Below are 27,763 nucleotides of genomic sequence, written 5' to 3' on the forward strand. Positions count from 1 at the left end.
TGTAAATGTTAACCTAGTGTCATTCAACAGTATAAACAGATAAAACAGTATCATTCAATGCCATAAGAAATTTCTAGAGCTATTCAACAGTCTACTGGGATTTTAAGAACCAAAGTTGCTTTACCAGCTCATTTTTTGTCTCTAGTTCACTTTCCAGGTCATGACAACTTTGTTTCTGTTGCAGATTTTTTTGTTTTAATGATTTGTTAAGGTCATCTTGTTGCTGCAGTTGTTCACCCAGGTCAGAGTGTTTGGTTTTAAGGTCTTCCAACTCTTTCACAGTTTTCTCCAAGTCCTTTTCTAGATTTTCTATCTCTTCTGCAGAATAAGGCAAATCAGCAAATCATATACACTCCTTTTGCTACATTTACTGATCACTGACAGAAAAGGAAACCAATGACACTAGTGGCTTTTCCCAAAGATGCATGTGGTTAAAGCATGCAAATTACTTGATGGGCATAAAATCAACACCAAGTCTCACAGTTTAATAGACAGAAGGAAGAGGTCTTCCCATCCAATCTAATCTAGGTTCAGGTGAGAAGATACCCACCACCCTCACACTTGTTTTTAAAAAGTCAGGGAAGCTGGAACTCCTCTGAAGCCCTGTCACCACACAGCAGACAGGTCAGAAAAGAGCAGTTGTCCTTCTAACTGCCAAGGACAAAGATTCCAAAGCTTATTTGCATAAGTTCTGCCTATTGTAGGCTTTCTCAAACTCGGCCCTCCAGATGTTTTTCGGCCTACAACTCCCATGATTCCTAGCTAGCAGGACCAGTGATCAGGGATGATGGGAATTGTAGTCTCAAAACATCTGGAGGGCTGAGTTTGAGGAAGCCTGACCTATATGAATAAGTGGAAGAGCCAACCTATTTCTGAATGGTGTATGACTGTGGAATAACAACTGTCTCTGCTCAACATAGAGAACATTGGGGACTTATGAGGCAGGGCTACACGTGGTAGGGACATTGGAGGCAGGATTTGTGTTCAGATCCACCCTTTCATTTAAAGATTCAGATTCACATGCTCAAGTGAATGCCTGAACATGCCTTGTGCTTTTCGTAGATGTGATACTCCCAAAGTAAAATTATATCTACTGCCTATATATTTTGAATCTTAGGTCACTTTACAAACTACCCATGTGTGCTGCCAAGAAGACAATAAAGAGAGTCACATCCAATCGTGGCTTCCCAAGTAATTGTTGTTACTCATGTTTATTATGGCTTTCTCACTTTCCTTTTTTTGGCAAGATTTAAAACATTTTTACTGTACTTATAATAGGTAAAGATAAATGGACCCCTGACTGTTAGGTCCAGTCATGGACGACTCTGGGGTTGCGGTGTTCATCTCACTTTACTGGCCGAGGGAGCTGGTGTTCCGCTTCCGGGTCATGTGGCCAGCATGACTAAGCCGCTTCTGGCGAACCATACAATACAATTTTAAAAATAAACTAAAGAAAATGAACATGCAGAGTCCTCTCTCACAGGTAGCTCTTAATTCCTGTCTCACATAGAAAGTGGTGGACCCTCCCAGCTCTCAGCTGAGAGCTTTCCTTTATTCTTCCAGCCCCTCATCATGTAAGATCTCAACAGGAATTACTTCTGAGTAGACATGTATTAGCTAGAACTGTTGTTTTATAATCCTATGATTATCATATTTACCTAAATTAAACCTCTCAAGAGCTTCTTCTCTGTCATGGTTTGTCACTGGCTGTCCCTCAAGATCTTCCAGTGACCTCAAATGGAATATGGTATACAGACGATAATGAGGAAGGTTTACAACAGGATTGTCTGCCAGAAACAGAGAAGTCAAGTCTTTAAGAGACTTCAGTTTAGCTACCTCATGGAGCTGAAAGAAAGGAGGGGAGGTACAAGAATTAGATATTCTTTGAAGCATTGTTCAGAGTGTTGTACAAAATGCCTCCAAGAGCTGTTTCTAATGGTGCAAGAAACTTTGTGAAGGTCTTAAGCTTAAATAATTCAATGAAGCACATCCAAAACTTAAAGCAAAACTGAATAGTTATGACTCAGCCCTAGTTAAAATGGAGAAAATATATCAGGTGTGGGGAACCTTTGACCCTCCAGATTTTGCTGAACTGCAACTCCCATCATCCCTACCCACTGGCCATGCTTGCTGGGGCTGATGGTCAAAGGATCCCAACATCTGTGATACATGGACCTGAATGAAGACAAAAGGCCTCAGTTCAATAGGTTAAAAAAAAAACTTCAGGAATCTTTTAGCATATTGTGTCTGCTGGGGCATTCTAAGGTGACTGTCATGGAATCTCAGTGCTCCACGTAGAACTCTATGATAAATTCTAGGACAGTCACTAAGCTCATACAGGGAACTGATGTATACAACCTTATTGTTGCTCTACTTGTATGGAGAACACATCCACTCTCCTCCAGCTGCGCATTGCTGGAGAGAGTGCAACTGGAGAGCCATGTGCCTATCAGGGGCACTCAGCCAGAATTACTAATCTTCTCACTGAAGAACTCCTGAAAAGCTCCAAAGGCCTTCTGGAAAATAGTTTTGCAAGCTACTGCCTTAGCATATGTCAATATATAATTCTAATCATCATACAGTGGGAATCTCTGGGGGAAATCCTCACACTGACACTTGTTCTTGGCTTTATGGAAAAATTGCTGGAACTATATGATTGTCTCTCATTTTCTAGTCCTCTTTACATTTCATCACATGAGAAATGTACCCTACTTCATCTTATCTTCCTTTAAAATCATGTATTTCTGTGATTTGTCACCAGATGAAAGCATTCACAGGTGCTTGGAATTTTTTAAAAGTAAAGAAATAATAATTAAATACAGCTAACTGGTACACATGGTTATTATCAACCTTCTACAGAGACAGCGATTTTCAAAAGTCTATAAGTGTTATCTTAAGGAAAAGGCTTAAAGAAAGAAGTAAGCAGACAACAACTAAAATCCAAAAACAAGGAGTGTTCTGCAAGCATCGCTCTAAGTTGAAATCACTTACTGATGATATTTTGTTTTTTCTCAAATTCAGGATGCGCAAGGACCTGAGTTTCTTCCCTACCCATGCTGGGATGTGCTCAATCTCATTCCCAGCAAGGTTCAGCTTCTGTAAATTCTGTAGATGTTCAATACCTTCTATTTTACTGGTGAACAGAGAGAAATATTAAAGTTATATATTATAAGATGAACAACATCTGTATACCTTTAAGTTTCTCCTAGGACACAGGGAACATTTTCAAACCATGATTTATAAAACCAGGAACAACTCTCATACGTGCTCACATCTGGCTTCATAGTTTTTTAAAAGGCTTAGCCACAAACACTGGAGACCTGTTGAATATTCTACTATTTCTTCCTAAACCTTTGGGTTTGGAGTCATGGAATCCTAGTGCTCTGCATCTGTAAAGTATGTTTTGTTTAGTCTACAAGCAGAAAATGAGACTCCAAGCCAAAAAGCTTTGAGGAATTAAATTTACAGCAAGCACAAGAAAGAATAAGATGCAATTACAATAGATGTTTGATAAATGATTATTTCATGTAAATTGAGTTCCTCCAAAACTATATGCAGCTTTTCAGCTTGATACCTGGTTTGGTGTTTGCATAACTGTTTTCATTTTGCCATTTTAAAACAAATATAGAATAAAACATATATTTAGGGAGGACAAACGATAGCTATCAAGATACTATGCCAGTAAATAAAATTTCTGAAATCAGAAAACTGTTGCAATATTGTTGGGGATTTTCAGGAATGTTAAGCAAAACTTCATTAAAATATTATTGTAAATACTATTGACTGTTTGGAAAGGTTCTATTTTACGCTCCAAAAACTATACCATTCTAATCAGCATATGGTAGGAGGGAAATTGCTTGTGCCCTTCTCTGCTTTCGTTTGAAAAGGTTTATCATGCCTGCGTTGTTATGCCTTGGTGTGTTTTTTTAAAAAAACCCCACACAACTCATTGCTCTAATCCACATTTCATCATAGAAAAGCTGTTTCACCAAATGAGGAAGTTACATCAAATGTAGTGTGTAGAAATCAATGGGCAGCCTGATCCAAAAAGATAGTTAAATGGTAGCATTCAGGTTTAGGCAACTTAACTTCACAGAGCTAACTGTGCAATCCTAGACAGCGAAAACCGGTGTCATCCAAAGTCCTATCATATTCCATGATGCTTACACCTAGGTAAATGGGGTTAGGATTGCAGCCTGTCATTTTAAATACAGACTCTTGGTAATACCTGGTCTGCAAATCTATGTTCTCGCTCTGACCTACAAACAAACAAACAATTTATTATTTATACCCTGCCCATCTGGCTGGGTATTTCAAAGCAGTGGCATGCAGCAAAATTTTCTGTAGGGCAACAGTAAGGTCAGAGGTGCCAGCTTGAGAGAGTAATTGTGCGGAGGACATCATGTATGTGAGCACTGCGCCTCTCTCCCTAAGCCAAGCAGAAGATTCCCAGGTTTTGGGAAGGTAACAAAAGGGATCCTGGACCCGTCGGAGCATTGTGCCTCCTTAAGCTGGGTAGAAGTTTCCCAGACTTTGGGAAGGAGGCACCAGGGGAACATTTAGGGGACTAGCCTAGTCCCCCTAGTCCACTGACCACTAAAGGAGCCAATTCCTAGGGGCCATGGGGACTTTGGACCCCACAATAACACATTGGAAGCTACGCTTTGGTTTTTGAATGTTTTGGAAGTCAAATGGACTTCCAGAATGGATTCTGTACGACTTCCAAGGTATAACTTACATATCCAGAGTGAGCAGGAACACAACCAATGTGGTATAGAATGTGGCATAAGACAGCTTCCCATGTTCTACCTCTACAATCATGAAGGATTTTAATACCTTGATGCCATTTCTGCATCAAATTATGAAAGCTGCTTTGCTAAAAAAGTACCAGGACCAAAACAAAAGCACTAGAGCTACAGACTCCTACAGCCTGGGTTATTTTTAGTTCTTTCTTTGGTGGAAGCTGTTCCTGTTTCATGGTTCACAATCCCAATGTAGCAGCATTTTGCAACAATGAATCTTTTAATGCACCATACTAAGAAAACAGTATTTTGCTATAATCTTGTTTACCATATTTTGTTGAATGATAGATTGAGGTCACGTAGCTTTAAAAGTTTGTCTAGTTTTTCAATCTTCTCAATCAGATTGTTACTGAGATTGAGGACTTCAAGTTTACCACACTTCTCGAGATTTTCTAGGTACTGAAAATATGCACAAGATATAAAATTACTAGAATAGTGTTGACAGTGAGATAAAACAGTAGCCTTCTATTTTTCAGAGCCATGCTGACAAACAATTAATCATGCTATCAACTGAGATTAATAATCGAGTGTAATTGTACCAACTGATTTTGAATTTTTTTTTTAAGTTTAACCCAAGAGGCATTTAAAAACTTATTTTGAGCATCTTAAATATTTGGAGGCAGCTTCTCAAGTGGCCAAATTCAGAGATGTAAAACGGTTGTAAAAAACCAGCTTTATCTCAGTCTGATACTGAGAAACAAATTGCAAAGAAAGACATCATTACTAGGTTTTCTGCTTACCTTTGGGCATAGCCAGGATTTATTTTAGGGTGGCAGACTTTATGTTGGGGGGGCGCGCAGAACCAAGTTATTTGTGATGCAATTGGTTAGTTAGTTAAATATTTTTATTTACTTATTTGAATTGGGGCAAGGGCACCTCCCCTCCCCTACAAACCTTTGGCTACACCCATGTGGTTACTCATCATTTTAAGCAAATGAACTCAATTGAATTAAAGTTATTTTAAGCTGTGCCTAATTCTCTTCAACAGGACACCACGTTTTATTTTTTCTTCCAATTGTCTTATTCACACTTCCTAGTAAACTAGTCAATGGTTTGCTGTGAATGTGCTGATCTTGGCCAATTTTTGCTCTTTCCAACTCATGCTAGAAAGAAACAAATTGCTGGTGTAGCTTTATATTCAAATCAGGGATGATGCTTTGTTACACTACCCCCAAAATCAGGAACTGGAGCTATGGTTTGTTCTTGGTTTACTGACTGGGGTCCTTTAATCAGGGACATAATGCTAAGTCACGGGTTTATTTTGTTTTCTCCATGTGCTAGTGGGAAACAATATTCAGGGTAAACCATTAACTATAATTTACTGCAGAGATAGCCAACATGGTACCTCCTCTAGATGTTCCCATTATCCCTTACCATTGGCCATGCTGGCTGGGGCTGATGGGAGTTTTAGTCACACATATATAGGGCATACTAGCAACTCCTGGTCTACAATGAAATGTGAAATATGCTATTGTATTTACTTTATTAAAATGGTGCCAGGACTTATTTGGGGAGCCTCCTGCCCTCTTAGAATGGGATCCAGCCAAGTGAACTCACTAGGAGTCTTTTTGTTTACACTACTCTCTTCAGGCACAGAAGGAAATAAAGGTGTAGAACATCAGCCTCTGTGATTTGCAATTTGTATGAATGCTCTGCATTGACTACTCGATATAAATTCTGGAGAGCCTGGTTTTCCACCCTTGCTTGGGCTGTAGAAAGGTTATTGCTTTTAGATAAAACCTCTAAGCTAGGGAATTCACTTCTTCTGGTCTGGATAATTTGCCTTGATAAATAGCCCCAGAAGCAAGTCATTGAAACAGGGAGTACCAGCAATATATAGTATAAAAAATTCGACTGTATACTTTTTAAAAGGTATGATATAAAGTCAAGGACTCTATGGGTAGTTTTTGTAGGCAAATTGGAATGTGCAGTGGTAGCTCTATATGCAGCAATTTTTTTGTTCTAGGTGAATAGACACAAGTGTGACATTCCTCTGAGACCCATCAGGGGGAAAGGTGAGAGGAAAAATAATAATAAACATTATACCTTAAACTTCTTCCCCCCATCTTTGGCAAGGGAAAGATTTAGAGTAGTTACGCGTGCCAGATTTTCCTGTTTGGACAGCTTCTTGATAAGAGTCTCAGTTATGTATCTGATACCTGGACTGATACAGTTGTCATCTGAAATGAACAATAAGGTGTTGCTGTGTGTGACAATACAATAATAGAAAGAAAAGCATTCAACTGAAAGTTTTGTCATAAAGGACAAAATATCTGATTGCATTAAAAAGTGCTTTTAGCATGTTCATAAAATATGTAGTATGACAAAGCAAACCTATTAGTGAGTTGTTTCTATCACTGAGCTAATAACTTTGGATACTGACACTTCCATCATGAACCTCATAATGGTCTATGTTTATTGACCATCAAACTTGCCATTTGTCCCCTTTGCTTTCCATTATCATGTCTCTTTACAATAGGAGTGCCTAACATGTAGCCCTCCAGATATCATTAGACTCTGATTCCTACTAGCCCCAGCTAGTATGGTCAAAAGTCAGGGGTGATAGTAGCTGCAGGGCAAAACATCTGGAGGGCCACAGGTTCTCCATCCCTGTTTTAAAAGTTCAGTAATTGTCTTTTCAAAGAAGGGTATTATCTTTCAATAATTCTTTTTCTATTTTTTATGGTTCCTTCCATTTCCCCTCACTTCTTCTCCTGAACTCTCTTCCTGAACATCTCTTACTTTAAAGGCACTCTTAAAAATTACTTTTCCATGAAACCTTTTGGCCTAATGCTTAGATTTCACTCCCAACTGAAACCAAGCAGGCATACCCTGACAGAACACTTATCCCAACATGAACATACCCAGATCCTATGTTCCAAAGCTGCCAGTATTTGTCTTTGGCCTAGAATGCCCCCTTTCAGAGCTTTCTGTGAATTATTGCTGGTGGGAAAACTGCTGCCTGCCGCTTACCACCCACATGGGTGCAGCTAAGTTCTCCACCATGGCAAGTCCAACTACCCAGCATTGCTGCTCTCTATAAGCACTATGCTAACTTCTCCACCATCCATTAATGTGGAGAGTAGGGACAGAGTTCCAAATAATACAGCAAGATAAAAGAAACTAATCTAACAAAAACAAAAATAGAGAAAGTCCTCTCTCAAAGGTAGCTCTTAACTCTTGTCTCACACAGAAAGTGGTGGACCCTCCCACCTCTTTCCTTTCTTCTCCCAGTCACTCACTCAGGGTCCTTCCACCAACCATGTTCTTCTCAGTGTGCCCTGCCTGGTGCTGACTTCAACAACTTTTTGCTGCCACATTAAAACATGTCATAGTTTTGGGCAAGGTGTGCTGGGACAACTGAAAAGCTCCTCTCCTGTGTCACCAACCTCTGACCTTCTTTTGGATGGGGCACATGGAGAAGGACCTCCGGTTCTGAACAAAAGAACTCTCTAGTGGGCCCTCTGGCACCTCTAAACACACTCAGCTGCACCTGCCTGAGAACATGTTGTGCTCTTATTATCTACAAAATGCTCTAAATAGATATTAGTTTCTGGAATGCTCTTCCTAGGGAGCATCACCTGGTACCTTCTGTTGATGTCATTTTCATGCAGGTGAAACAAGGCATTGTGTTATTTCCTGTCTTTAACTCTTTTTTTCCTGTGTTATTATTATATGAAATTTTATCTTGGTATTACTGTTTTTATTTTTATAATTTGTTGAGGTGCCTGGAAATACCGTGCTCTATAGTGGAATACATAGTTATCAAACAATCAAGAAATAAAAGCTAGTTCAAAAGCCATATTCTATTGTTCCCCCACCAAAATAAAATAAAATCCGGGCGTATGTCTAGATCTAAATGTCAAAAATGTATAGTTTAAAATGCTATTAACTACTATACCTTGTCCAATTGAAGATTCAGAGGGAATTCCTGTATCACTTTCTTCAGGTGCATTTCCTTGACGCCTTTTCCCCTTTGTCAGATAAGTAGCTGGAATACCTCGTCTGCTCAACGGAGATGGTGACCTGCTGCTTGAACTCACGGTAGACATTGGACTCCGAGTTCGAGATGAAGACAACAGTCTCTTTCTAAGTGGTGCTCTTTGTGGCTGGCCTTTCCTTATTGCACAGAATGCTGCATAGTATTAGGTGAAAAGCTACAAGCAGACAAACACAAGATCCTCTTTAAATTGTTTCCAAGGGCATAAAAATATTCATATAGCTGCTCAAATGTAATCTACAGATCTTAATTATTGGTTATGTTAAATGAACATTAAAGAAACTTTCTTTCAGAGCTTTTACAACTCTCATTCTTCATCCTTATTTTTAACTGTTCTTTCAAAAAGTGAAACTCAAAGTGACTTACAAAATGAACTTTAAAAATGAGGATAAACCAAAAAATAATAAGGAAAGCCACTAGTGCACACGTCCCTCGGTGCAACTTGCCTAGGCAGCCAGAGCTAACTCAAATTTCATGCCTTCTATCTTTGCTTACTTACCACGTCCTCAGTTTGCTTTCAGGAAGCTGTGGTTTCCCACCCCACCCCCACTAGTGCAGAAACACTTTAGCTTATATGAACAGTTTCTGTTAGAGTTGTAGGATAAGAAAACCAGCCAAAGAAGCAAACTACCTTAGAGATTCCTCCACCTACAACTACTTTCTTGAGGAAGAGTATTGTCAGTTACCTGCCTATTACAGTTATAAACATGAATGGCAAACATCAGGCCTGTTTTCTCCTTAACTGTTTCAGCAAAATGGGAGGCAAACAGATGACAAATGGTAAACACACACACACACACACACACACACACCAGAGAACAAACAACTAAAACTGAGATTTGTAGGGTGGAAGTCTACACCTAAGAGTGTTTTGTGCCCAGCATGTGTGTCCCTCTGTGTGTATTATATGTAATACCCTGTGTTACATAACACATTGCCTTCCCAAGAATACCTAAAGGCAGTTCAAACTGTTTCTGTTGTAAAGCACATCTACTATCTGCCATCTCATTTGGACAGTAACAAAAAGCAGATCACAACATTAATTTTAGTTCACTTGATATATAAAGCATGCACCTTTTGATGATTCATATGGTCTCTGCTGTAGGCTCTTCAAAGCAACCAGTCATATTGCCCAAAGCTAACTTAAAACTAAGGCCATTGTTTATTAAACTGCTACGCTAAGGTACTTCTCTCTAACATTCTCTGCTGCTATGAGTCTGCAGAAGGGAAGGAAAGTACACTTTAACCTCTGCCACCAGTCAAGGGATCCAATGGCCAGGGAAGACCATACCTCTTGTCTCGTAGGAAGCAGGTAAGGCAAAAGGTAAATGACCTCTGGACGATTAGGTTCAGTCAAAGGCGACTATGGGGTGTGGCGCTCATCTCACTTCAGACCAAGGAAGCCAGTGTTTGTCCACAGACTGCTTTCTGGGTCATGTGGCCAGCATGACTAAACCACTTCTGGTGCAACAGAACACCATGACGGAAGCCAGAGTATACAGAAATGCTGTTTCCCTTCCCATGGCAGAGGTACCTATTTATCTACTTGCACTGGTATGCTTTTGAACTGCTAGTTTGGCAGAAGCTGGGACAGAGCAACAGGAGCTCACCCTGTCGTGCAGATTTGAACTACCAACCTTCTGATCAGCAAGCCCAAGATTCTCAGTGGTTTAGACATAAGTGCCACCCGTGTCCCCTCTCCTAGGAAGCACATCATGGCAAAAGAGAAATGAATGTGGCCCAATTCACTGGCTGCAGAAGAAGTGGCACAGAGCTTGCTTCTGTCCTCTCTGGCAGAAATAACACTCAGCTCCAACTGCCAGTTGCCCTGAGTGTGCACAGCCAATTAGTCTCTGCCAAAGGCTTCTTATTTGTGTGAATGTAAAGGCAGGGAGGCTCAGTTTTCCAGATCAAATACAGCAGGGACGTCCAACTCCATAGATTGACCAGGAACACCCCGGGATCAACCAGTAGATCACTATTGACCTGTTGGACATGCCTGAAATATAGTATTAATGCTGAGAGAACAAGAACATCAAGAACTGGTGCCTAAATTTGCTTCTTTCCTTTCCCCTACCCATTCTTTTTCATACATGTCTATTAGATTGTGAGTCTGCAGGCAAGGACTGAATTATCTTTTAATCTCTCTGCAACACTTGGAAACAATGGGTTCTTTATAAGGTAAGAATAGCACATTTATTATTTTAACTAGCTTCTTAAACACTTGTATAACTAACAAAACTAACATTGTGAGGCTGAGATGAAAAAGAAAATTCAAAAAAAGAGTAATTTTTTGGGTTTTAGCCAATGCTAATCCCACTCAGTGTAGAACTATTGAAAATAATGGACAAAAGTAACTTAGATGCATTAATTTCAATGGGTTTACTCTGAGTAGCAGTGCTATTTTTCTAGAAAAAGAGATGCTGGAACTTACAATGAACACCTCCCTTGTTCTCTTAGAATGGCAAAGGTGCTCACCTGAGAGGTGCAGGAACTGTGTTCTGGCAACTTCTGGCTGAAAAAAAAAGCCCTTCTGAGTAGAGCTCGGTTGACAAAAACCCTTTTGTCATACATGCTCTAATTTATTTCACCTAGATTTTAATACTCATAATCCTACATATCCTGCAAACAGCTTCATTGATTTGTTTAATCTGCCCACATATTATCTTTCTTTCATCTTCACTTTTTCTTTACTAGCTATTTAACATTGTGGTTGGTGGTTAAATACTTCAGACTCGTTTGATACTGTTCTTTATCCTTGTTTACTGAAAGCATCATTAAAAGACACATCACTCAGAGTAGCTTATTTTTTAAAGAGCTGTCTTTTTGATGATGCTTTATAAAACAAGCCAATGTAACTTCAGACAGAACTTTGTTTTCATATCCATATGATGTTGGACAACAATCACCATATTGTACATCACAATCCCACATACTCCTAGAAGTAGATTGTCTCCAAAATATGGAAGACATGAAACGCTCAAAGCAGAGAGGTTGAAGAAGCTGGGAAACATGAACAGCCTCCCCCAACAATGTGGCACTTGAAAGAAGGGCAGATTATTTATTACATCTTTATCCCAATCATTCTTCAAGAAGCATTGGGCCACATGTGATACAAAGGCATTTCCTAGAGGAAGCTTTTTTTGGAGTGTGTGTGAGTAGGATTTGCAGTGGCCCAAAGCTTATTTGGGGCTGCACACCTCCAGTTCTTTATTCATTTATATGTGTATTATTAGCATAGGGGTGCTATGTTTAACAGCATCTTGTATCAAAACAGTGTTGGACTGGACATGATGTTATTGTGCTTCATACAGGGCAGTTTCCCTCTTGTGCTTCATACAGGGCAGTTTCCCTCTTGTAGTGCATGTTTTCACTTATTCTGGGGTGGGAAATCCCCAGTTTTTCATTCATGTGTGGCATGAATGAAATATTAAATATTAAAGCCCCTTGTGCAAAAACAACACTTTTAAACAGAGAAAATGCTGTTGCTTCTGGTCATTGTGATGTATGAAATAGGGTAGCCCTGTGATTATATTGGTGTGCAGAACAAGTACCTTATTGAGGCAGCTTATTTACTATCCTTAAAAAGAACTGCTTCTTTTAATCATGCTACTCTATTTAAATTTTTTACATAAGAAATTGGGAACTAGACACCAGCCTCGAGCTCTTAGCATGCTGTCTGTTCACCAATGAAACGTCTGTCATGAAAGGCTTGCAATCCTATACTCGCATATTGACAATAAATTCCTTGCACTCCATGGTTCTTACTCCTGAATAGACATGCACTGTAGATTGCATTGGAGATTCTTAACTGTGCTATACTATACTCAGGTAAACCTGACTCAGTTCAGCGGGAGCTTTAGTTCATTCTCCCCTGTGGGTGGGGTTCCTCATCTTTTCTGGATTACCAAGAAAGTTGGGTAGAAAATAAGGCTGTTGTTGCTTGAATTTGTTGTTTTAATTTGCTACATTAGTGTGCATTATTATTATTGCATTTCATTTATGAATAGCTTCCCATGAAACACCTTGAAGAAAGTAACAATAAAAACACCAATAATAAATCAACAGTAAAAACAATTTCAAATCCAAGACAGACACAGACTGGGATAAAAATCTCTACTTTAAAGGATTTTTGAAAAAGGAAGGTCATAATAATATTTTTCTATTATTATTATTATTTATCATCATCATTTATTTATTTATTTATTTATTTAGCAGGACATAGAAACAGTGGTATAGGATAATCATATTTCAATTGCACTGATATGCAATGAAATTATTATGATTATCTTTTAAAAAGAAGACTGACATGTAATGCGAGTATTTTTTATTATGAACATTATTTTTAAATTGCACTTCTCTCTTTCTTACTACAATCATACCTTGGCTCCTGAACTCATTGGTACTCGGACCTTTTGGCTCCCAAATGCTGCAAACCTGTGAGTGTTCCAGTTTGCAAACATTCTTTGGAACCCAAATGTCCAACAGGAGTTTCCTGCAGCCAATCGGAAGCTGCGCTTTGGTTTCTGAATGTTTTGAAGTTCCGTTCGACTTCCAAGGTACGACTATATTCTGTTTGCAACCCTGGAAGACATGTAGAGTGCTTTATTTTAAAGGATTTGGTTGTATTCAGCTAAGTTCTACACTGAGGACACAGATCTGTTATTTTCAGTGGGTGTCCTCAGTGTAGAACTTAGCTGAATACAACCAAATCCTTTAAAATAAAGCACTCTACATGTAAGTTATGCTCATTATTTTCAGTAGGTCTGTTTTCTCAGTAGGAACTATTATTATTGATTTATTAATCACCTTATAAATCACTATCTCAAGGCAATTTACAGATAAAACAATTATAACCAGGTACACTTAAAACAGAAGGGACGCGAGTGGCGCTGTGGGTTAAACCACAGAGCCTAGGACTTGCCGATCAGAAGGTCGGTGGTTTGAATCCCCACAACGGGATGAGCTCCCGTTGCTCGGTCCCTGCTCCTGCCAACCTAGCAGTTCGAAAGCACGTCACAGTACAAGTAGATAAATAGGTACCGCTCCGGCGGGAAGGTAAACGGCATTTCCGTGCGCTGCTCTGGTTCGCCAGAAGCGGCTTAGTCATGCTGGCCACATGACCTGGAAGCTGTACGCCGGCTCCCTCGGCCAGTAAAGCGAGATGAGTGCCACAACCCCAGAGTCGGCCACGACTGGACCTAATGGTCAGGGGTCCCTTTACCTTTACTTACACTTAAAACAAAAACGAAACCTTAACAAATGAACACTCGTAGTAATACTTGTCATCGCATATGTGACAAGTGCACACAACCGGAGCTTCTTTCTGTTTAAAAAGGAAAGGTCAGAGCTTATTTCATTCCTTTTCTTCCTCTGGCCCCACCCCCCTGAAACTACTCTTACCATTCACCCTGTTAAAACATAAATTTATGCTTTAAGTGTGTGGGATAGAAATTATTTATTTATTATTTATCAAAGTTGCCCGTTGTTTATTATTGATTAATTAATTGAGGAGCACAGGGCGATTTACAGTATAATGATTCTGCCCACGGCAACCCTAAACCACTTACAACCAGACAGACAATAAAGCCCACTTAGATACATTAAAACCATGAGGAAAGAGAAACACATTTTTAAAAAATCCCATCCACTTACTTCTAAAAGTCAACAGAAAGCCAAATAATCAAATATCTAGAAAGAGAGAGAGAGAGAAAATAAACTAATCCTTCCTCCTTCCCTTAACCTGTGTGGGGGCCCTGAGGTCCGACACTCCACACACCTCCCCAAAGAGAGTAAGGGCGTCCCGACTCCCCTTTCCCCCTTGGATGCGCTGAAGGGACGAAGCCACTCAACGGCAGCCGCCCAACGGCCAATTCCCGCCTGCGTTCCCTGAGGGCGCCGCTTTGATTACTCCCGTCGCCATGGCAACCCCTCAGGGCGCGGGCCGAGCCTCACCGTCGCGGCTGACATCGAGGGCTTGCGGGGGAGCCGCTGCCGGGCTCGCTCGTGGCCCGGCTCGCTTTTATATAAATGTCTTCTCGACCGTCTTCCCCTTTCCTTCTTCCCTCCAGTTTTGAAACTTGATGGAAATTAAACAGGAAGGCGGCGGCTCAGCGCTCGCCGGTGAGGATTTGCCTCACGCTGACAAGCGGAACCTTTTAACAGCCCGGCGACGCCATCTTTGATGCCTTGAAAAGGAGAGAGAGGGTTGGAGCACGGGGGCGGGGCTGCCCGCAGTGACCACGCCCCCGCCCCGCCTCCTCGCGGTCTCTTTTTAACTGTTCTTCGTCCAGATTTAGGTCGTTGGGCTCTTTCCCGCCTTTTATTGTCAATGTCCCCGCCTACTGTTTCCGCGTCTCTTACTATGGCTCTTATAACTAACTAGCCCCATCTAGAGGCGAGTCCTATAGAGTTAAATGGGACTTAAAGTTAAATGAGCCTAAGGTTATAGCCTCAGGCTGCAATGTTGGATCCACTTACTTTGGAGTAAGCCCTATTTAACTCAGTGGGAGGCTTGTGTATAGGTTGGTACTGTTGTTTTGTTTATTTGTATTTATTTCAACACATGTATAAAAGGCCTTTCAGGGCGAAGCCTCCGAGGGCAGCTTTCAAAATGCAGACCCTCTGTTTGGGAAAAGTGTTGTACAGAACATGTTTTCTCTCTCTCTCTCTCTCTCTCTCTCTCTCTCTGTCTCTCTCTCGATATTTGATTATATATAACACATAAACACCACATCTTTTTACCTGACAGAGACTCAAGGCAGAGTACACATTAAAATAAGAACCACTAAAAATATAGGAAATAAAATTAATAATTTTATTATTTATACCCCGCCCATCTGGCTGGATTTCCCTCGCCACTCTGGGCTGCTTACATCACATATAAAAAATTGGGAAAAAACCAGACATTTAAAATTTCCGAATACAGGGCTGCCATGTCTTAGGCTGCTTTTTTAAAGAGTTCAAAGTAACTTAAATAATCAGTGATGTAGGATGAAGGTTTTCCATAATAGAAAATTTTTCATTTCTAGAAATGCATTGTTTCATAAAATTAGTAGTTTTAACAAATGAACACATTGCCTGTCGAGTTGGGCAGGTATTTCAAAACAATTGTAAAATAAAATAAAATAAAATAAAATAAACAGTTATAGAAATAAACTATATGCATGAATAACAACTATTAAAACAATGAAAATAATGACAATAAAAAAGTAGTGCACGCAGTCCTTTCATCAAAAGCAGTCAGTTCCCAAAAGCCTGTTGGAACAGGAAAATGTTCAGTTGCCAGCAGAATGACAACAAGGAGGGAGCCCATCCAACTTTTGTAGGAAGGGTGTTCCAAAGTCTGGGAGCAACCACCGAGAAGGCCTCGCCCTCCCAAGCATGCCTGTGAGGGGGCTGGGGCTGGGAGAAGGGCCTCCTTGAAGATCTCAAAACCTTGGCAGGTTCATATTGTGGGATAGCCAGCCTCGTATAACCAACATGCAAAAGTCTAATTAATGCACGAAGGGGTTAATACCATAGAGCAAGCTGTTCTACCTCGCGTTACATAAGCTTCAGGTTACAGACTCTGCTAACCCAGAAATAGTAACTCGGGTTAAGAACTTTGCTTCAGGGTGAGAACAGAAATTGTGTTCCGGTGGCATTGCGGCAGCAGGAGGCTCCATTAGCTAAAGTGGTGCTTCAGGTTAAGAACAGTTTCAGGTTAAGAACGGACCTCCAGAACGAATTAAGTTCTTAACCCGAGGCACCACTGTATTCATCTCAGTTGATAGCATGATTTATTGTTTCTGTCAGCATGGCTCTGAAAAATAGAAGGCTACTGTTTTATCTCACTGTAAACACTATTCTAGTAGTTTTATATCTTGTGTATATTTTCAGTACCTAGAAAATCTCGAGAAATGTGGTAAACATTCATATTTTTTTTTGCAGTCTCATCACTCTGCAATCTCATGTTCAGCTTATGATGAACTATAAATACACATTCTGAAGTAAGGGGCAGTGCCTAAGGGTAGTGAAAGGCTAAAGGATGGGCAAGAGAGGAGATGTTGGAAATTCTAAAATGTCCTGAAATTTCAGTACACTACTACATTTCCTTTAAAGCCAGTAAGAACATCCCATAAAAATATATTTTAAAAAATAGCTATGCCGAACAAATGCAGAACCATGCTACCCTTCAAATTATGGGCCAAAGTTAAGGGCCATGGGAAAATAAAAGTATTTACTTGGTGCCTAAAGACGGATTAAGACGGCACCAAGTGTGCCTCACTGGAAAGGGCCCACCACTGAAAAGGCCAGATCTTGTGCTTTCACCCTCTGAACTTCCTATGGGGCAGATGAAGAAGGGCCTCAGATGGATGATTGCAGGGTTCAGGTTGGCTCATGTGGGGAGAGGTGGTCCATGAAGTACAAGGACTGCTTTAATCAAAATTTCAGTAAACATATCAAGTTTCCTATTTTTTAATCTATGCATTAATGATCAGCAACACAAATTCATTGCTGTAACAATTAATTAGGTTCTGTGATCATAGTGATTTGTAAGTAAGCATATATAGTTATTATTTATTACTTACAAGGGTGCTTACATCAGGCTACTCCATCTAGGCACTGAGCAGGCTGAGACCTGTTTAACTTCAGCAATGTGGTTGCCAGATGAAGACCTTTTATAATATTTTAACTAAGATTTATATATTGTAATGTTTCAGGCATGAATTTGGTAATATTATTGGTTATGAAAAGTATTTTCTTTTTTAGGTTGCATTTTGGAAAACATGTATATAAATGTGTTTACAGTGTTATGTATTGCTTTTTGTTTCTTTTTCTTTTCTTGTAAAATTCAATAAAAATTAATAAATAAAGAAGTTTGAGGTTAATTCCCCCCCCCCCCCAGGCCTTTCAGAGCCTACACTTAGACTATATCGAACAACAGGGCGATAATCACAACAGTGAAGGAGATCCGTATTGTGTGCAGCAGTGCTGGTGGTGGGAGGATGCCACTGTCTCCTCTCACCTCACAAGCTACCTCTGGTTTCTGGAATGCAGTATGCTGAAAATGGGCCTGAAGGATTTCACACAACAACTTTTTGTTGTGGTTCCATGCTGCAACATTTTGTTGCACTTTGTAGCAGTATATTATCAAATGCAGTATTGTTTACAATAGATCTCCCATTCCTGGGTATGGTGTCCCATGTGTTTGGATTTTTTTTCTTCCACATAATATTTTTCTAACCTGTGAGGGAGCCCCAAGAAAGCTAGGATGACTCCCCTCTTTGCACATGACAAGGGATAGCTTTCTTACTTTTCACATGGGAGGGAGGAGTGACCTCCTGCTAAGTGTGAAGGGTATGGGTATGATTTCATTGGTCAATGATTTCTTTTGCAAACAGTCTTTCCTGTAAATGTTGGTTAAAGTATTTGTTTAAACTTGCAAAATCTTGCATAACATCTGTTTTCCTAGGACATTCCACTTAGTGTGCACAAATCAAATACAGACATCTACAGAGGCACATGTCTACACAGTTATACTATATTTAAAAAAGCGGAAGACAGCAAGCTTACAATACCAACTTTGTTCTTACACTAAAAGTCTAACATCCAGCAAATGAAGGCAAGTGCAAAATTGCTGCTGGGGTGGGTGGGTATGGCCATACGATCTTAGAATTAAAGGAAAGGGTCCCTCTGTTCAGCTCATATCACAGTCCATGGTTCTTTCAAACAAAAACTCACTCCAGAGTTTATTCACAAGCTTTATTTAGATGCTCAGACAACATACATTTAAAGCACATGGCTCCCCCAAAGAATCCTGGGAACTGCACTTTATCTCTCATGGAGTTACCATTCCCAACATCCTTAACAAACTACAGTTCCCAGGATTCTTTAGGGGGAATCATATGCTCCAACTGTATGGTGTGTACACAGCCTGGCGTGTTAGTGTGTCCTAGATACTGCACACAGTGTGGCAATAATGGCTCTAGGTTTTACTGGAAGTAAGGTTCCAGCATCAATATATAGGCAGTAGTAAGGAATCTTTTTTTGATCAAACTGCGGGAGGCAGTGGAAGACAGGAGTGCCTGGCGTGCTCTGGTCCATGGGGTCACGAAGAGTCGGACACGACTAAACGACTAAAAGGAATCTTTTTGGACGCGGGTGGCACTGTTGGTTAAACCACAGAGCCTAGGGCTTGCCGATCAGAAGGTTGGCGGTCCAAATCCCTGCGACGGGGTGAGCTCCCGTTGTTCGGTCCCTGCTCCTGCCAACCTAGCAGTTCGAAAGCATGTCAAAGTGCAAGTAGATAAATAGGTACTTCTCTGGCGGGAAGGTAAACGGTGTTTCCGTGCACTGCTCTGGTTTGCCAGAAGCAGCTTAGTCATGCTGGCCACATGACCTGGAAGCTGTACGCTGGCTCCCTTGCCCAGTAAAGTGAGATGAATGCCGCAACCCCAGAGTCGTCTGCGACTAGGCCTAATGGTCAGGGGCCCCTTTACCTTTAAGGAAACTTTTAAATCCCAGAGGCCACATGCTTTCACTGCAGGCAACCTTCTGGATACGTACATGTCAGTGCTGAATGAGATCGGAAACAAAAGTGGGTGAGGCTAGATGTAAAAGCGAGCAGAACAATGGATATGATTCTTATCTTTATATGCTAGGGTATTTTCCAGCCATGCTGATGCCAGAAGTTTCTACACATATACCCCAGCATCCAGTCAAGTAAGAGGCATAATGACACTTCAAAGACACATTCCAGCCAGGCAAAAGCAATTAAGAAGGGTCTGGAACAGGGTGTGGTGAGGTGATATGGCCTGATGAAAGTGGTTGTGGCTGGAAACAGTTCCAGGGGCCTGATAGCTACCGGTAAGTGTGGAGGGCTGCATTTGATCTGCAGGCTTAAAGCCCCACTTCTCCTTTTGATGGATTGAGAAATGAAATAAGGAGGTTATCAAAGTGGCTTTCCTAGTTTTAAATAAACAAGCAAATTCTAAAAAGGCATATACATAAAATAACAATGAATAAAAGATGTTAAGCAACCGTGTTGTTGTTTTAAAAAAACATGTTTAGTGTTTTTAAAAACATATGTTTAGTGTGGTACTATTAGACAGTTCAATAATTGTGTAATCTTTATTTATACAGTGAGTTTATCCTGAGACATATTTTCTAACTTTTAAAAAACACAGTTGACAACTATTAGACAGTTCAATAATTGTGTAATCTTTATTTATCTTTATTTATACAGTGAGTTTATCCTGAGACATATTTTCTAACTTTTAAAAAACGCAGTTGCCTCAACATCAAGCTAGACATAGAAAAGATAAACCAAAATGAAGCATCATGTTCCAGCCAATCTCTGCAAACCTTTCAAAAGAGGAAGGTCTTGCATTACTTCTTAAAAGGTTTGTATTCTCTGGGGAGGAAGGAGTGTCTCCCTCGACAATATCTTCCTCTGTATGCACAAGATTAAAGACATACAGAAATGAAATCTCCGAATTAGGTGCTCCAGTTTGACCCAGTCAACTTAATTTTTTTCTGGAATAGAGAAGGGGAATTTTTCTGTGATGAAATGAAAATCCTCTTCAGATACCAGAGATCTGATGAATGATTAACTTAGAGAAATTTTGCTAGCAAAATCCATTTACAGACTTGCAGGCAACCAGAAGACCAAAAGGCTTGTCTCCCCATCAGTCTCAGCTGCTCAGGGCAAACATGAATCTTCTTGGTATTTTCTTATTTCTGGCCTTTTGTGGAAGAGGTTTGACTCAGGAGCAAACGTAAGTAAGGGTTGCTTGTGTCTGTTGTTCTGTTAAAATGGGGCAGATGCAGAATGGGGCTGTCGGGTTGCTAACTATGACAAGATTGCAAAGAATTCTCCAAGAATATTGCTGGATTCCATTTACTATTGCTGATGCAAAAGTGGTGCTTTTGATTTTGGAAGCCGTAATATGGACCCTTTGCACTTCAAAAAGCCTCTTCTTCCATAGCTTTGTACTGATAGTATAAGGCCAACAGTAGGTGGTCAGACGCGGGTGGCGCTGTGGGTTAAACCACAGGACTTGCTGATCAGAAAGTCGGCGGTTCGAATCTCCACAACGGGGTGAGCTCCAGTTGCTCAGTCCCTGCTCCTGCCCACCTAGCAGTTTGAAAGCACATCAAAGTGCAAGTAGATAAATAGGTACCACTCTAGCGGGAAGGTAAACGGCATTTCCGTGCGCTGCTCTGGTTCGCCAGAAGCGGCTTAGTCATGCTGGCCACATGACCCAGAAGCTGTACACCGGCTCCCTCGGCCAATAAAGCGAGATGAGCACTGCAACCCCAGAGTCGGTCACGACTGGACCTAATGGTCAGGGGTCCCTTTACCTTTACCTTTAGGTGGTTAGAGCCAATGGTTGAAAGCAACAAGGCAGGCAGATGGGGGCTGGCTGAGAACAGGCTGAAGGTAGTGCGGCAGTACCCCATTTGTCCTTATGGACTAGTCTCTGCTGCTGCTGCTGGCATCACCTGAGACCCTGCCTCAGGTAAGCAGCACCTTTTGAGTGGTAGCACCCTCATTCCTGAGCTCCTTGCCTAAATATGCCCACCAACTAGCCTGTCATGGTACAAAAAGGCATTTGGAGATGTGACGCTCAAATTATATGCAGTTCTGAGTCCTGGGTAGTTTACTCCTTGCTTGTTTTCTCTTCAGCTGCTTTCTCATCAGACCTCCCTCTTCCTCTCAAGATGCTTCCCCTCCCAGCAGGGGAACAACTATAGGGTCTTGTTTTTTTCCCAGAGGTGGAGAATCCTTTTCCCTACACAGGGCCACATATCCTCATGACCAACCTTCTGGGTGTCAGAGGCAATATGCAATGCTTATGTTTATACTATTGTTTGTTTGTTTGTTTTATTTAATTATTAATTAATTAATTTGTATTCTACCCTTCCTCCCAAAAGATGCCAGGCTGGCAAACACATACACAACTTAAAACAAAGACAGAAATATTTTTAAACAGTTAAAACATTTAAAAAACAATTATAATTTAAAACATCTAAAAGCAGTTTACAGTAACAAACATTCCCCGGTGTATCTGAAGAAGTGTGCATGCACACGAAAGCTCATACCAAGAACTAACTTAGTTGGTCTTTAAGGTGCTACTGGAAGGAATTTTTTTATTTTGACTATGGCAGACCAACACGGCTACCTATCTGTAACTGGAACATTCCCCGAAATAGTGTTTCCAGGGTTGCCAGGATCAGGATTATTTGGTTTGCAATTCCCTGGGTGAACAGCAATGTTTTCAAACTCCTCCTGAAAGTTATTAATGATGGAGACAGATGCACCTCATCAGGGAGAGCAGTCTACAAATGGGGGGGGGGCACCACAGAAAAGGCCTGTCAGGGATCAGGGCCAACCAGAAAAGGCCTGTCAGGGATCAGGGCAACCAGAAAAGGCCTGTCAGGGATCAGGGCCAACCAATAAGGCCACACCTGCGAATTGTAGGATTTGAGATAGTTGGTAGAGGGGAAGTCACCCTTTTAAGTATTTGGGTCCCAAGCAAATTAGGGTTTTAGAGCTCCCATTGCTTGGTCCCTGCTCCTGCCCACCTAGCAGTTCGAAAGCACGTCAAAGTGCAAGTAGATAAATAGGTACTGCTCCGGCGGGAAGGTAAACGACATTTCCATGCGCTGCTCTGGTTCGCCAGAAGCGGCTTAGTCATGCTGGCCACATGACCCGGAAGCTGTCTGTGGACAAATGCCAGCTCCCTCAGCCTATAGAGTAAGATGAGTGCACAACCCCAGAGTCGTCCACGACTGGATGTAATGGTCAGGGGTTCCTTTACCTTTAACTAACACCTTGCATTGTGCCTGGTAGCTCATGCGCAGCCAGTGCAGTGCATTCAGGACAGTGTCACGTGGTCCCATAAGGCTGCTCCACTTATCAATCTAGCATCTGCATTCTGCAGTAGCTGCCGTCTCTGGACCATCTTTAAGGGCAGCCCCACATAGTCCAAGTGGGAGTTCACAGGAGTATGGACAACTGACCCTTGGCATAAGCACTCTTAACTGCAGAAGCAATTTGAGAATTGAGTGGCAGCTGGAATCCAAGAGCAGCCTCAGACCACAACCCTGATTCTCCAGGGGTGATTCAATCCCTCCCTACATTCCAGCAAGATGAAACTCAGATCTTCACGCAGGCAAGCAAACTAGGCTGTGCCAACACCATATCTTTAAAGCACCGCCCCCCCGAAAAACCCCATGGGAAGTGTACTTTACCCCCTTCAAAGCTACAGTTTCCTGCACCCATAACAAACAACGGTTCACATGATTCTTTTTTGGGGGGGGGTGTGTATGTGCTTTTAAGTGGGACGCGGGTGGCGCTGTGGCTAAAACCTCAGCACCTAGGACTTGTCGATCGCATGGTCGGCGGTTCGAATCCCCGCGGCGGGGTGCGCTCCTGTCGTTCGGTCCCAGCGCCTGCCAACCTAGCAGTTCGAAAGCACCTCCGGGTGCAAGTAGATAAATAGGGGCCGCTTACCAGCGGGAAGGTAAACAGCGTTCCGTGTGCTGTGCTGGCTCGCCCGATGCAGCTTGTCACGCTGGCCACGTAATCTGGAAGTGTCTGCGGACAGCGCCGGCCCCCGGCCTATAGAGTGAGATGAGCACACAACCCTAGAGTCTGGCAAGACTGGCCCATACGGGCAGGGGTACCTTTACTTTTTTATGTGCTTTTAAAGGTATGGTGCATACTGAACCACAAAGGCATTGTTGCAGCTGAAGTCAATTAAATGCATGGAGCAATGCCAGTGATGGCCTAGGGAGAAGGCGTGACCTGGATAGTGTCGCAAGGGCCAGATAGAGTGGTCTGGAGGGGCCACATCCATCCCTAAGGCCTGAAGTTCCCCATCTCTACCACATCTGGGGCTGGGAAAAACAGTAGCTGGAGGGAAAATAGTTAAGAACCCATCTGCATAATATGTTCTCCTTTCTTTGGGTGGGGGGGGGGGAGTTGCTTCAGTCAGCCTTCACAGTTATGTTCCTCTTCCTTTTAACCAACCTCAGGCAGGGGAAACCTGCACAGGACTCTATGTCACTTGTATTTTCAGCTGTGTTTTCTTTCGATCCACCTGTGACATTTTAATATTGCTGTCAGACTGGTTCTGTTTGTCTTATTTATTTAAATGATTACGGGCTGACGGTGTTGTTTACAGTGATTTGTGTAATTCACCTTGAGGGCTCCTTTCATGCCAAAAGCCAGGTAAGAAAGAATAATAAAGAGGATAAGGTCAGATACACAGTGGCAGCCAGCCAGCCAGCCAGGGTAAGATCAGGAAGACGATATGCTGATTGCAATATGCTGACTTATCTGACAACCCTCATGGAAACAATGGCCACTTAAGGATATGAGGCACCTTATTTCCAATATTTCTTTCTGGTTGTGGATATTCAAGTTTGGTGCAAGTACATTTTGGTGAGAGAACCCCAGCAGAGATCTGAAATCACAAATTATGCAGCAAAGTAAAGTATGGAAATATAGGCTGTAAGACCTTTAAAATATGCACTTCAAATTGAGTTCCAAAGGTTCCCTATTCCCCTAGCATAGAAAAAAAAAGAAGACTACATGTTTGGTAAGTTTAAAAATGTGCTTTCCTTTCTTTTTTCATAATTATTTTTATTAAAGTTTTCACAATACAATAAAATAATATCTAGAACAGATAGAATTGAAAAGACATGAGAGGAGAGAGAGAAAAGGGAAAACAAAAGAAAGGAAGGAAGGAAGGAAGGAAGGGGGGGAGAACAGAGAGATAAGAAACATTAAAGATAAAGAGAGGTGGTTCACTATCATGTTGTGCAGGCATGGCGACTCTAGGGGGCAACTCAGCACCACTGATGACTTCCTTTAGCACCACATTTCCCAGGCACAGGTCTGTGTCTCAGTGGTTTTTCTTTTGTCCTGCAACTTTCCCCAGGAAAACTCACATTTCACCATTCAGCAGCAAAACACAGTTTCGCCTGGGGAAAGCGGGGAAGCTTGGATACAGAGCTTTAAAGTCCAGCACAAAAGGCAGTCTGGATGAGCCCTAAGTGGCAGTCTGCCCTCTCTTCTGAGCTACAGCTTAGAGTTGGCGTGCCATCCCTGAAGAACCTTTACAATGATCTCCTTGCTATGGATCCAGCCTAATGCCCTTTGTTGTTTAGGATCAGAATAGCGGTTGGGAAGGCACAACCTGAGACACCTTAAATAGCTCAGTTGTGGAGCAGATTTCCTGTAGCAGTTGTGAGCGTGGTTTTATTTTGAGAGTATTTTCTCAGCTGCTATAAAGTGAGATGTGAATAAACTCAGTGCAGAAGTGAATACGTATAACTAGGATTGCCACCTTTTCAACTTGCCTGCATAACTGCGCCTCTATTAGCAGCGGTGGCTGGCAGCATTTGGGATGGAAGGCCTGTGCCCTGCTTGCTCTAAAGTCACCACAGTCAGTTCGGGTTTCTCTAGGGGAGCCAGAAGTTCTTACCTACCCCAATTCAGTAACTAATAGATGCAGAAGAAGAAAAAAGTACTTGAGGGGTATTCACAAGGATGTGGTGAAGTATTACCTGCCTGGAGAAGAACAGGAAGAGGAGGTTCTGAGAAAAAAGGTCTTCTTATAAGGCATGGTCAGTTTGTTTTAAATATGGAAACTGAGCACAGTTTATCCTTATATAAACGGAGTACATGGGCCCCCTGCTGTTGACTGTCATTTAAGTGCTTAATAAACCTACCCCACCCCCATTTTTCAGACAGTACTTTATCAGCTTTCCTTGGAATCCATTTAAAAAAATTTGATGCCCCTTTCTCTTACAGTTACGTTGTTTCTTCACCCAAAATGTTCCGCGTTGGGGCCTCTGAGATGGTGGTGATTCAAGCCTTTGGATATGAACAAGAGTTTCCAGTCACAATATCTGTGAAAAGCTTCCCAGATAAGCAAACTACTTTTGCCTCTGGTCGTGTTCAGTTGACACCTGCCAATAAGTTTCAAGGAGCTGTAACGTTAACGGTACGTAGTACAGCATTTCTGATACATGTATGTGCTTGGTTTATAACAATGGTGGGGAACTTCAGGCCCTCCAGGCCTCTCTATGTGGCCTTCAGAACTCCCCACAGACCTTACCCACCACTGGCCCTGCTTTGTACTTTAAAGCGTTTTTGTCTGGCTTGAATGTGTCTTTGAACTCTAATAATGCCTCTTGCTTGCCTGGTTGGAGGACAAAGAAGGGTTATTTGTGTATAGAAAGTCACCTACTGTACAAAAATACATCCATTGCTCCATCCACTTTTGCCCCTGGTCATGCCCACCATTGCAGGGGTGGCCCATCCCATAGATTCATAGCTGAGTGAGAATTTGAACCCTAGTCTCCTAGGTCCTGGTGTTATGTATTGAAGTTCTCACCCTGGCCACCAGGAGTATCGTGTATATAGTTTTCACTCAGGCCCACGTCAGTTATTTTAGGCAGGAAACCCTGGGTTGTTGTTGCTACAATGTTGACAGCAGGCTGCCTATAAAAGCAGGCCGGCTGAGCTGTTTGCTGTTCAGTTCTGTTCCAGCTTACTAATAAAGAGTTGCTTTGGAGAAATCGCTGTGTCGTCTGCTATGTCTACCCACTATTTAATACCTAGTACATCAACCTAATCATAAGTCCATACTAGCTTTCTTATACTCTTTTAATTATTTTTTGTTTGTATTTTTGATTACATGTGTATTTAATATAGTTTCTTTATGTTCATGTGAAGGCTTTGCCAAAAAACATTTTAAAATGTTTAAATAAATAAATCATGACTTAGCATATGCAGGGCAATACCCTTGCAACCACAAAATGCTATCTGTCACTGTTTTCCTCCAATGGGTTACTCTGGCATGCATGTTTTTAAAACTATTCTCTATCACATTTCTAGATTCAGCCAAAAGATTTGTCAAGCAGAGACCCAAAGAATTCAATTGGGCATGTGTATTTGGAAGCCATTTCTCCACACTTTACAAGAGAGAAGAAAATGCCTATTACATATGAGAATGGCTTTCTCTTTATTCAGACTGATAAACCTGTTTACACCCCGGATCAGTCAGGTAAAGTCAGTTTCCTTTTGCTAAACACTTGGTGGCAATTCACATTATCCTGATTTTTTTTAATTTAAAAGTCCCAAACATTTTTAACCTATAACACTGAATCAATTAATAATTCAGCTTGTGGTCTTCCAAACGTCTTGTGTGTGTTCTGCTATGTGTCATTGACACAATAATAGTGTGGTAGTAGTAGGTCTCTGTTGCGGAAAAGCAAATAAATTTCCTTCTCTTGAGTTTGTAGTTACTGCATGTGTTACTTTAAACCACACAAGACACTGATTGTCCAGTGATCTAGCCAATGATCTCTGTCAAAGTTAACTCCACTCCTACAAGCTTAGCTATTTTGTTGTTTCTTCCAACCTATTGAGACAAGATGTCAGCTACTTTCTCTCTTGCATCTCCTCTCATCCTGTAAGTCGTTACAGCATGAATATATCCTTTGAACTCCAGAAACTGCAAGTGATTATTCCAATACAATTCATCCAAGCTACAAGGTCTGCTAACAGTCCCATATTGTGGCCATTTCCTCCTTAATAGCCTTCCACCAGCAGGCTAAAACCTTCCTATTGAGATAATTGCTGGTTCTAAATGTGTTTTGATGTATTTTAACTATTGCTTTTAACTTTCTTTCTTTCTTTCTTTTTTTAATTGATGTTTTTAAATTTTGGAAGTAGCCTTGAATCTCATCTTGGGAGAAAGGCAAGATATAAATAAAAAAATAGAATCCACACACAGAAATGCAAAGCTTATGCATGGTGATGCCTAAGTGTGCATCCTGACTCCCCACCCCCCGATAATGCCATGAGTGTAATCTGTCCAGTGATTAATTACAGTTAACATTGGTTGCTGTTGGTTGCCATTGCACTGCTGCTATGGCTGTGTGTGTTTCTTTTGCT

The 27,763-nt window shown here is 41.3% G+C and overlaps 2 protein-coding genes across 7 annotated transcripts in view; one reads left to right on the forward strand and one right to left on the reverse strand.

Moving 5' to 3' along the window:
• The window catches only part of CNTRL (centriolin), a 63,682-nt gene extending 48,501 nt beyond the window's left edge, over positions 1-15,181 (reverse strand). Inside the window, exons 1-8 of one of the 4 annotated variants that reach the window (XM_083485662.1) lie at positions 14,758-15,181; positions 14,458-14,493; positions 8,704-8,959; positions 6,849-6,982; positions 5,071-5,201; positions 2,992-3,133; positions 1,659-1,845; positions 125-318 (exon numbers count right to left, since the gene is read on the reverse strand). In XM_083485662.1, coding sequence (XP_083341788.1) covers positions 125-318; positions 1,659-1,845; positions 2,992-3,133; positions 5,071-5,201; positions 6,849-6,982; positions 8,704-8,854 — 939 coding nt within the window. In that variant the 5' untranslated portion in view covers positions 8,855-8,959; positions 14,458-14,493; positions 14,758-15,181. Of the gene's footprint in view, positions 1-124; positions 319-550; positions 646-1,658; positions 1,846-2,991; positions 3,134-5,070; positions 5,202-6,848; positions 6,983-8,703; positions 8,960-14,457; positions 14,494-14,581; positions 14,676-14,757 lie in introns of those variants that run through there. The other 3 variants (XM_083485663.1, XM_083485661.1, XM_083485664.1) reach the window with 3 other exon arrangements.
• A 5,017-nt stretch (positions 15,182-20,198) lies between these two features.
• The window catches only part of C5 (complement C5), a 72,877-nt gene continuing 65,312 nt past the window's right edge, over positions 20,199-27,763 (forward strand). For 2 of the 3 annotated variants that reach the window (XM_083485694.1, XM_083485695.1), the window contains exons 1-3: positions 20,199-20,564; positions 25,613-25,805; positions 26,702-26,870. In XM_083485694.1, coding sequence (XP_083341820.1) covers positions 20,500-20,564; positions 25,613-25,805; positions 26,702-26,870 — 427 coding nt within the window. In that variant the 5' untranslated portion in view covers positions 20,199-20,499. Of the gene's footprint in view, positions 20,565-25,190; positions 25,408-25,612; positions 25,806-26,701; positions 26,871-27,763 lie in introns of those variants that run through there. The other variant, XM_083485696.1, reaches the window with a different exon arrangement.

Source organism: Podarcis liolepis (assembly GCF_965112155.1).
Source record: "Podarcis liolepis genome assembly, chromosome: Z".
NCBI classification, from domain to species: Eukaryota; Metazoa; Chordata; class Lepidosauria; order Squamata; family Lacertidae; genus Podarcis; species Podarcis liolepis.